Raw genomic sequence first — 10,231 nt, forward strand, 5'->3', positions numbered from 1 at the left:
CCTAGAGGAGAACATAGGCAAAACACTCTCTGACATACATCACAGCAGGATCCTCTATGACCCCACCTCCCAGAATATCGGAAATAAAAGCAAAAATAAACAAATGGGACCTAATTAACCTTAAAAGCTTCTGCACATCAAAGGAAACTATCAGCAAGGTGAAAAGACAGCCTTCAGAATGGGAGAAAATAATAGCAAATGAAGCAACTGACAAACAACTAATCTCAAAAATATACAAGCAACTCCTACAGCTCAACTCCAGAAAAATAAATGACCCAATCAAAAAATGGGCCAAAGAACTAAACAGACATTTCTCCAAAGAAGACATACAGATGGCTAACAAACACATTAAAAGATGCTCAACATCACTCATTATCAGAGAAATGCAAATCAAGATCACTATGAGGTACCATTTCACACCAGTCAGAATGGCTGCGATCCAAAAGTCTACAAATAATAAATGTTGGAGAGGGTGTGGAGAAAAGGGAACCCTCTTACACTGTTGGTGGGAATGCAAACTAGTACAGCCACTATGGAGAACAGTGTGGAGATTCCTTAAAAAACTGGAAATAGAACTGCCTTATGATCCAGCAATCCCACTGCTGGGCATACACACTGAGGAAACCAGAAGGGAAAGAGACACGTGTACCCCAATGTTCATCGCAGCACTGTTTATAATAGCCAGGACATGGAAGCAACCTAGATGTCCATCAGCAGATGAATGGATAAGAAAGCTGTGGTACATATACACAATGGAGTATTACTCAGCCACTAAAAAGAATTCATTTGAATCAGTTCTAATGAGGTGGATGAAACTGGAGCCTATTATACAGAGTGAAGTAAGCCAGAAGGAAAAACACCAATACAGTATACTAACGCATATATATGGAATTTAGAAAGATGATAACGATAACCCTGTGTACGAGACAGCAAAAGAGACGCTGATGTATGGAACAGTCTTATGGACTCTGTGGGAGAGGGAGAGGGTGGGAAGATTTGGGAGAATGGCATTGAAACATGTAAAATATCATGTATGAAACGAGATGCCAGTCCAGGTTCCATGCACGATACTGGATGCTTGGGGCTAGTGCACTGGGACGACCCAGAGGGATGGTATGGGGAGGGAGGAGGGAGGAGGGTTCAGGATGGGGAACACATGTATACCTGTGATGGATTCATTTTGATATTTGGCAAAACTAATACAATTATGTAAAGTTTAAAAATAAAATAAAATTTATTAAAAAAAAAAAAAAACAATCAGGTTTTGGAGCCACGGAGTGATACAGGAGCCTCCTACTTTCTAGGTAAATAAAAAGAGGAAAACTGATCAGATGTAACATCTCTCAGATTGTATTCTAATTTGTAATTTATTTATTGTTGTCCTCAGACGCTTTGAGATATCATGGACTGAAGCTTGCCAGGCTCAACTGCCCATAAGATTCTCCTGGCAAGAATACTGCCATGTGTGCATGTTAAGTTGCTTCAGTCATGTCCGACATTTTGCGACCCTGGGGACTATGGACCACCAGGCTCCTCTGTCCATGGTATTCTCCAGGCAAGAATACTAGATTGGGTTGCCATGCCCTCCTGCAGAGGATCTTTCCAACCCAGGATCTGAACCCACGTCTCTTACATCTCGTGCACTGGCAGGTGAATTCTTTACCACTAGGGCCACCTGGGAAACCCAACATTAGAAAAACTAATATCATGGCATCCAGTCCCATCACTTCCTGGCAAATAAAAGGGGGAAAAAGTGGAAGCAGTGACAGATTTTATTTTCTTGGGCTCAAAAATCACTGTAAATGGTGACCACAGCCATGAAATTATGACGCTTACTCCTTAGAAGGAAGACTATGACAAACAGGGCTTCCCTGATAGCTCACATGGTAGATTCTACCTGCTATGTGGGGGACCTGGGTTCAATCCCTGGGTTGGGAATATCCCCTGGAGAAGGGAACAGCAACCCACTCTAGTATTCTTGCCTAGAGAATTCCATGGACAGAGGAGCCTGGCAGACCACAGTCCATGGGGTCGCAGAGTCAGACACAACTAAGTGACTAACATATGTGTGTGTGTGTGTGTGTATGACAAACCTAGACAGCATATTAAAAAGCGGTGCCATAACTTTTTCCAGTAGTTATATACAGATGTGAGAGTTGGACCATAAAGAAGGCTGAGCACCAAAGAATTGATGCTTTCAAACTGTGGTGCTGGAGAAGACTCTTGACAAACTCTTGGACTGCAAGGATATCAAATCAGTCAGTCTTAAGGGACATCAACCCTGAATATCATTGGAAGGACTGATGCTGAAGTTGAAGATCCAATACTTTGGCCACCTGATGCAAAGAGCCAACTCAGTGGAAAAGACCCCACTCACTGGAAAAGACCCTGATGCTGGGAAAGATAGAAGACAAAAGGAGAAGGGGATGGCAGAGGATGAAATAGTTAGAAAGCATCACTGACTCAATGGACATCAATTTGAACAAATTCCAGGAGATAGTGGAAGACAGAGGAGCCTGGGCAGCTGCAGTCCATGGGGTTGCAAAGAGTTGGACACTACTTAGCAACTGAACAACAACAATTTATTTATACCCCATCTTTTCCATAAAGTTTTAAGGTGGCTTAGAACATGTATAAAATATAACAGGATGCATAAATTAAAAAGAGAAATTCAAAAGAAAAACAAGGGCAGTAATTACAAAATCAAGCCAGGAAAATTCAAAATTTAGGCTTTTGGCAGTTAAAAAATTTATATTTAAGTATTCTAGTAAACTTCCCTGGTAGTGCAGCTGATAAAGAATCCGCCTGCAATGCAGGAGACCCCATTTCGATTCCTGGGTCAGGAAGATCCACTGGAGAGGGACAGGCTACCCACTCCAGTATTCTTGGGTTTCCCTGATGGCTCAGTCAGTAAAGAATCCGCCTGCAGTGCGGGAGGCCTGGGTTTGATCCCTGGGTTAGGAAGATCCTTGGAGAAGGGAACAGCTACTCACTCCAGTATTCTGGCCTGGAGAATTCCACAGACAGAGGAGCCTGGCAGGCTACAGTCCATGGGGTCACCAAGAGTCAGACATGACAGCAACTTTCACTTTCTTTCACATTCTAGTAAACAACTCAAGCAGAGAAACTTTGTTAGTTATGCCATTCAGTATCTATAAGAATAAAAAAGATGAGCTGCTTTGAAGTAGTACTAATTAAACCAATAATTTTTTTCAGGTTTCTTTATACATACATTGTTTAATGTAATCAACAATTATCAATTACATCCTTAGAGGAGCTATAATGACAGGTTTTACTGGCTCTTCCTTACAGTATCACTTCATAAAAATTAATGGTGTGACCCCCAATGCAGATTTTTATGGGAGATAGATCTGACATGCCCTCTGAAAACTAGAATGCCTCAGAAAGAAGCATGCCTGGCTAGGCTGCCCCTGTACCTGGAGATGAGGGAGAAGTACTCTGCAAATCAGGATGACATTCTCCTTAGGAAATATTTTAAAACTTATTTTTAATATGTGAACAAGTAGGTACTTGAAGCCTTTATGTTTCACACTATACAGCATAGCCTCTATTTTTTTTAATCCTATAAAATGTTCTGGAGAAAAGAATGGCAACCCACTCCAGTATTCTTGTCTGGAGAATTCCATGGGTAGAGGAGACTGATGGGCTACAGTCTACAGGGTCACAAAGAGTCAGACACGACTGAGCAACTAATACACATGAAATGTTTAGGATATGCATTTCCAGTCACACTCAGGGTCCAAGAATTCAGCATACTGAACTAGGAGGTATCCCTGGAAATTTATATATAATTTGCAAATCTACAATATCAGTACAAGGAAGTGAACTCAATTAACTGCATTAAAATACTACGATCAAGAATAAGACTTAGTACATTACCGCCAACAGTCATGGATCTGGTCAAAGAAGGCTGTAAAAAAGTTTCTTCATCATTAAATTGTTTCTTAAGTTCTTCTACAGATTCCAGATGGAGTTGGAGAAATTCTGCTGTTGCCGCTGATGCTTCTTCTTTAACAGGATCTATCATTCTCTTCAGAAGTCCTAGGTCATCCTTTCGCACTTTCAAGCAAAGCTTCTCCATTTCTCGGATATTGGAGCGGAGTTGCTGTAAAAGAAAAAAAAAATCGTTAAAGCTACCATCTCTTAATATAAAATATCTTTACATTCAGAGCCAATCTGTGATAATGGCTTTGAATGGAAATGATTACAAGTATTTAGAGCAGACAGTATTAATTAGTACTTTTCTATTTTTTATATCTCTGGCCAAATTCAGCTTCTTTAGAACTCACATCCTCATATTCTGAATTTAGCATTTATCCTTCATTAAATGTAATTATTACAAAGGTAACAAATATTCTTCATAAAAAATGAAACACTGCAGAAACACATCAAGAAAAACAATGATTTCCTCACTTCATCAAGCCTACCACTTCTTTTAACCCAGTCTTTCTGCATACTTCAATCTGCTCATACAAATATTAGCATATATAGACCTTTTCACAAAAAATGAATTGTAGATTATGCAGAATAATCTATAACTGACAAACTTTCACTCCCCAACTTAACAATATCATAATGGATATCCTTCCTGGTCAATGACTGTACCATATTCCATTGTATTGATATAATATAATTTACTCAGTCACTCTTCCAGTGATCAATAGTCTTTCATGTCGTTTCCAGTTTTTAGCTATTACAAACTATGAAACAAATGTACTAGACTATAAATCCTGATCGCAGGAGACATGAGTTTGATCCCTGGGTCAGGAAGATCCCCTCAAGAAGGGAATGGATACCCACTCCAGTATCCTTGCTGGGATAATCCCATGGACAGAGGAGCCTGGCAGGCACAGTCCATGGGGTCACAAAGAGTCAGACATGACTGAGAATGCATGCACATAAATCCTAATAAATAGTAACAGTATATATTAGTATTCTAGTATATAGTATTATACTATATTTTGTAGGAATGATTCCCCAAAGTTAGACTACTTATTCAGAGAATAATATGCATTTTTATTTCAAAAACTATTACCAGTTTTTCCCTGAAAGGCTTAACAATTCACACTACCACTAATGTCTGAGTTTCCATTTCCCCATATACTGCCAGTACTATGTGTTATCTCGCTGTTTTATTTGAATTTCTGAGTGAAGTTGTTAGATTTTTATGAAATGCTTTTCTCTCTTTTAAAAATCGCCTATTGGCATAATCATAAATTTTCCTCTAATGTGTTGATATAATGAATTATGGGCAAATTTCATGGTATAGAGCCATTTGAATATTTCTGAGATAGAGCCTCCCTGGTCAATACATACAATTTTTTAATACACTGTGGGATTCAATTTGCTAATACTTTATTTGAAATTTTAGTACGTGTGGAGTATGTGAATGTGTATATGTGTGCACAAATTCATACATGACCAGTGTGTGTGTCTATACTAACTTCACTAGGTTTAAACTCACTCTAACAGGCTGTGCTACCTTCATAAAATAAACCAGGGAGCTTTTAATCTTTTTCAATGGTCTATACTTGGAAAACATAAAATTCAATTTTTCTTTTACAATTAAACAGAACTTGTAAGAATGATCTATTTGTGCATGTGTGCTCAGTAGCTCAATTGTGCCTGACTCTTTGCAACTCCATGGACTATAGCCTGCCAGGCTCCTCTGTCCATGGAATTTCCCAGGCAAGAATACTGGAATGATCTATATATGATGCTTATTTTAATTTTTTTATTTTTTTAAATTTTATTTTATTTTTAAACTTTACAATATTGTATTGGTTTTGCCAAATATCGAAATGAATCCGCCACAGGTATACATGTGTTCCCCATCCTGAACCCTCCTCCCTCCTCCCTCCCCCTACCATCCCTTGAAGATCTCTATTCATATATTTTAAATTATTTTCCCCTAATGTACTTTCACAGACATGAATGCAAATCCTGCACAGTAGACAGAACAAAAAGTATTGATTCCTTTAATGTTTCAAGTGCCTACTTTCAGTGAGGTGATATAGTCCATATAATTACATTTCACATTATTACACACAGAGAAATCAAAACAAAATTTGTTCAGGATTTACTTAATTATCTACCAGCAAAGCTGAGGTTAAAACCCAGGTATTCGTATAAGTCAGCAACCTTTCCATTAAACTATAAACATAATTCCTAGCTATTTGACACCTTAATACAATCTAAAGTATCTATTGCACTATATTAAAATTAAAGCCAATCCTGAAAAAAAAAAAAAAAAAACAGTTTAGCTGCACTAAAGCATCTTATAAGATTTTCTGGGTGAATCAAAAAGTTGTACCTCTATCCCATCATGACTTTATATTTCTTTTATATCCACTCTTACCTTTCCAATGTGAACTGGAAAAACTAAAGATACATGATATTAAGCATTTTACATGTAAAAATCATAGAACTCTAAGGGGCTTATAAGATCATCCATTCAACCTCACAATTTTACAGTAAGGAAACCAGAGCCCAATTGAACACAGTGGCAGAATTAGGATTAGGTCCAGTTCTCAAGCCCTGGAACAATATTGTTCACCACATACCACCTCTTGGCTGTGTGATTCTTTCCTACACTACAGTTACAAAGCTTGGTTAAATGCTACATGGTTCACAGAAGTATGTTAGGTAATATTAGTTTGGAGAAGCTTCAGGAAGTTTCTGCAGCTAATGAGCATTTGCCTGTGACATATTCTCTCTCTTCTACAGAATTTGTACGATGTTACATCCCCAGCCAAAAATACAGTGTCAGACTTTAAGAATTCTGTTACTATGGGTGAAGGGAAAATGTTAAGGGGGACGTTTTTAAAAATCCAATATGACTGGGTAAGGTGTGCTGTAAGTTCATAATTTTAAGACAGTTGTTTTTTTTAAAAAAAAGAATGAAAAGAAAGGCATGTGAATAAGGATGAACACAAAAGAGTGATGTGAAAGAAGAACCATGTATGTAAGAGCCCAGAATGAGCGGAGGCTGGTGAAAAATGTTAAGAATGATAAAAAAGATTTAAAAAACATGTAGAGCAAGAGGAACAAGAAAGAAGGTTTAGGCCTACTGCTTGGGGCAGATGGTATAACGTTAGCAGATGATACAGAGAAAGCAGAACTACTTAGCTCCTATTTTGCTTTTGATTCTCCATTAAGAATATTCAAAACTGAAAGGGGCATAAGAAACATGCTCAAAGGAAACTTGAAACATCTCACTGTAAGGATCTATACAGGCTTCATGACAGAGGTGAAATTTGAGCCATTCTTGATGACTAATATTAAAAAATAGAATAAATCAGAAAAAGATAAAGGTGGAGTGGAAATACTGTATTTCATCAATTTTAGGGCACATCTTTCCAACATCTCTGAAACTGGAATATATCTTAAAAAGAGATGGTTTAAAAAAAAAAGCATATTTAACTGGCAGCACTTTATCCCTCTTAGAGGAAAATACTGGTCTATCTTACAAGCAAAGTTGCCTTAGATTTAATTTGCTCCCTGAGGTTCTACAGTACCTACTCCAATCAGAGTAGAAGCATAGATACCAAACGTATTTTAAAAAAAAGGGGGGGGGGTGGTGGGCAGGAATCCTAAATCCTAACTAATCAGCTCACAAATATTTCAAGTCAAAATTTAAGTTTAAATTCCTCTGAATTCCTAATAACCTAAAAAGAATTTATCTCCTAATCACATTCATTTTAGAGTCTACTCTTCTTAAGATACCTGGCCTTGCTTCTGTCTAATCTTTTCTGTTTTTCCTATTTTTTATCTACTATCCTCATTTCTCCCTATATCTTCCTCATTCCCTCTCTTTTCTACTGCCTTTCCCTTGTAATTTTTCTTTAAAAAAATTAAAAAGTAGCTCAAGTATCCTGTATTTCTCCTAGTATTAATAAAAGCCATATATTACTTCTACCAGTTCCATGCCTGACTTTCTTTGTATTTATGCTACCTATGGAACTGGGACAGACTCTCTGTAGAGCAGTTTCTTTCCAAATGTGGTCTGACATCTACTGAATCAGAATCTTTAAAGTGAGTCCCAGAAATCTGTGTTCTCAACAAGCTCTGCATCATCACTGCTGACCAAATTTCTATAAAAGCCAAGTTAATGTTCTTCGTTGAATTATTAGAGTAGTAACAATTTCAACTTTTCACTTAGTTTCAAAATTTGATCACAAACTCTTTCTTATTCTTAACAATTTCTTATTCCAAATAATAAAACCGTTAAACCTATTCTTTTGCTTTGGCCAACCCCAGTACCTGCAGTTTCAAAACATAACAGATAGACTTCTGTCTCTGCAGAGTTTGTCAAACAGAGTACTGAAGAGGAAAGAGCTGTACAGAAAAAGAACGCTGGAGATATGAAGAAGGGTAATCCTCGAGTATTTGACAAAGAACTGATTAGAACATTTATGTGGGGAAACCATCCAAGGCTGGAGAAAAAAAACCATCTAAAAAGATTAGAAGCAACAGTGCTCAGCACTCATTCAAAGCTGCCAAGTGTCCCACCAGATAAACTGGAAAAACTCTTAATTCATAGGGCATTTGGTAGAATACTCAGAAAGGTTTTTACTTCAGTCATGGAAAAATAAGTAGCCCTAGACCAAGCATTGTTCCAATCAAGCTTTTAATAAAACATAAAGTAAGGATCAGAGAAGGCAATGGTACCCCACTCCAGTACTCTTGCCTGGAAAATCCCTTGGACGGAGGAGCCTGGTGGGCTGTAGTCCATGGGGTCGGTAGAGTCAGACACGACTGAGCGACTTCACTTTCACTTTTCACTTTCATGCACTGGAGAAGGAAATGGCAACCCACTCCAGTGTTCTTGCCTGGAGAATCCCAGGGACGGGGAAGCCTGGTGGGCTGCCGTCTCTGGGGTCGCACAGAGTCGGACACGACTGAAGCAACTTAGCAGCAGCAGCAGCAAAGTAAGGATCCTTTTGATCCAAAAGGATCAAACTCTTTCCAAGTAACCTATGTGCCATAACAAAGCTCAAAGGAGTTACAGGAATATAAAATTATCTAGCATCCAGTCATGAAAAGGTAACCCAAGCAAAGACTATTATACATACAAAGAGGGAGAAAAACATGGCCAATAAAGACAATAATAATCAGGTGAAACTGACCCAGAAATTACAATTAGCAGAGAAGCATATAGAAAGTATTATAATTGTATTTCATGTGTTTAAAAAGTTAAGTAGAGACATGGAAGATATTAATCCCAAATCAAAATTCTAGAATAGAAAATTATAATAAGAGATGAAAAATACACTGAATAGATTAACAGTAGATTAGACATGGCTGCTACTAATACTAGTGAACATGAAGGCATAGAAATAGAAAATATATAAAATGAAACACACACAGAAAACAGGATGCAAAAAATTTAAAAGAGCATCAGTGAGCTGTGAGCTAACTTCAAGTAGCATAGTATATATATAATTAGAGTCTCTGAAGGAGAACAGAGGTAGGAAGGGACAGAAAACTATTTTAAGACATAATGGCAAAAAAATTTCCAAATTTGATGCAAACTATAAAATAGGAGATGCAAGAAGCTCAACAAATTTGAAGCACAATAAAAATGAAGAAAACTCCACCAAGGCTCATTATAATCAAAGCACTCAAAACCACAGATAAAATGAATGCTGTGAAAGTACAGAGAGAAAAGACACATGTTACATATAGAGGAATAAAGATAAAAATAAAACAGATTTATCACTGAAAACAATGCAACTGAAAAGACAGTTGAACATCTTTGAAGTACTGCAGGAAAAACACAATGCAGAATTCTATATACAGCAAAATTCCTTTTGAAAACAAAGGCCAGATAAAGACTCTTCAGATATATACACAAAGGTATTTAACAACAGCAAAACTGCACTCTAAAAAAATGTTAAAGGAAGCCTTTCAGGCAAAAGGAAAATTATACCATATAAAAATATGGGCTTAGTTTTGGCCACAGCAATCAGAGCAGAAAAAGAAATAAAAGGAATCCAGATTGGAAAAGAAGAAGTAAAACTCTCACTGTTTGCAGATGACATGATCCTCTACATAGAAAACCCTAAAGACTCCACCAGAAAATTACTAGAGCTAATCAATGAATATAGTGAAGTTGCAGGATATAAAATCAACACACAGAAATCCCTTGCATTCCTATACACTAATAATGAGAAAACAGAAAGAGAAATTAAGGAAACAATTCCATTCA

At 37.3% G+C, this 10,231-nt stretch overlaps 1 protein-coding gene across 2 annotated transcripts in view; it reads right to left on the minus strand.

Moving 5' to 3' along the window:
* Nucleotides 1-10,231, minus strand: part of STX17 (syntaxin 17) — an 80,048-nt gene that overhangs the window by 29,758 nt on the left and 40,059 nt on the right. For both annotated transcript variants that reach the window (XM_010847033.1, XM_010847034.1), the window contains exon 4: nt 3,901-4,126. In XM_010847033.1, coding sequence (XP_010845335.1) covers nt 3,901-4,126 — 226 coding nt within the window. The remainder of the gene's footprint in view (nt 1-3,900; nt 4,127-10,231) is intronic.

This window comes from Bison bison, unplaced genomic scaffold (assembly GCF_000754665.1).
Source record: "Bison bison bison isolate TAMUID 2011002044 unplaced genomic scaffold, Bison_UMD1.0 scf7180017864243, whole genome shotgun sequence".
NCBI classification, from domain to species: Eukaryota; Metazoa; Chordata; class Mammalia; order Artiodactyla; family Bovidae; genus Bison; species Bison bison.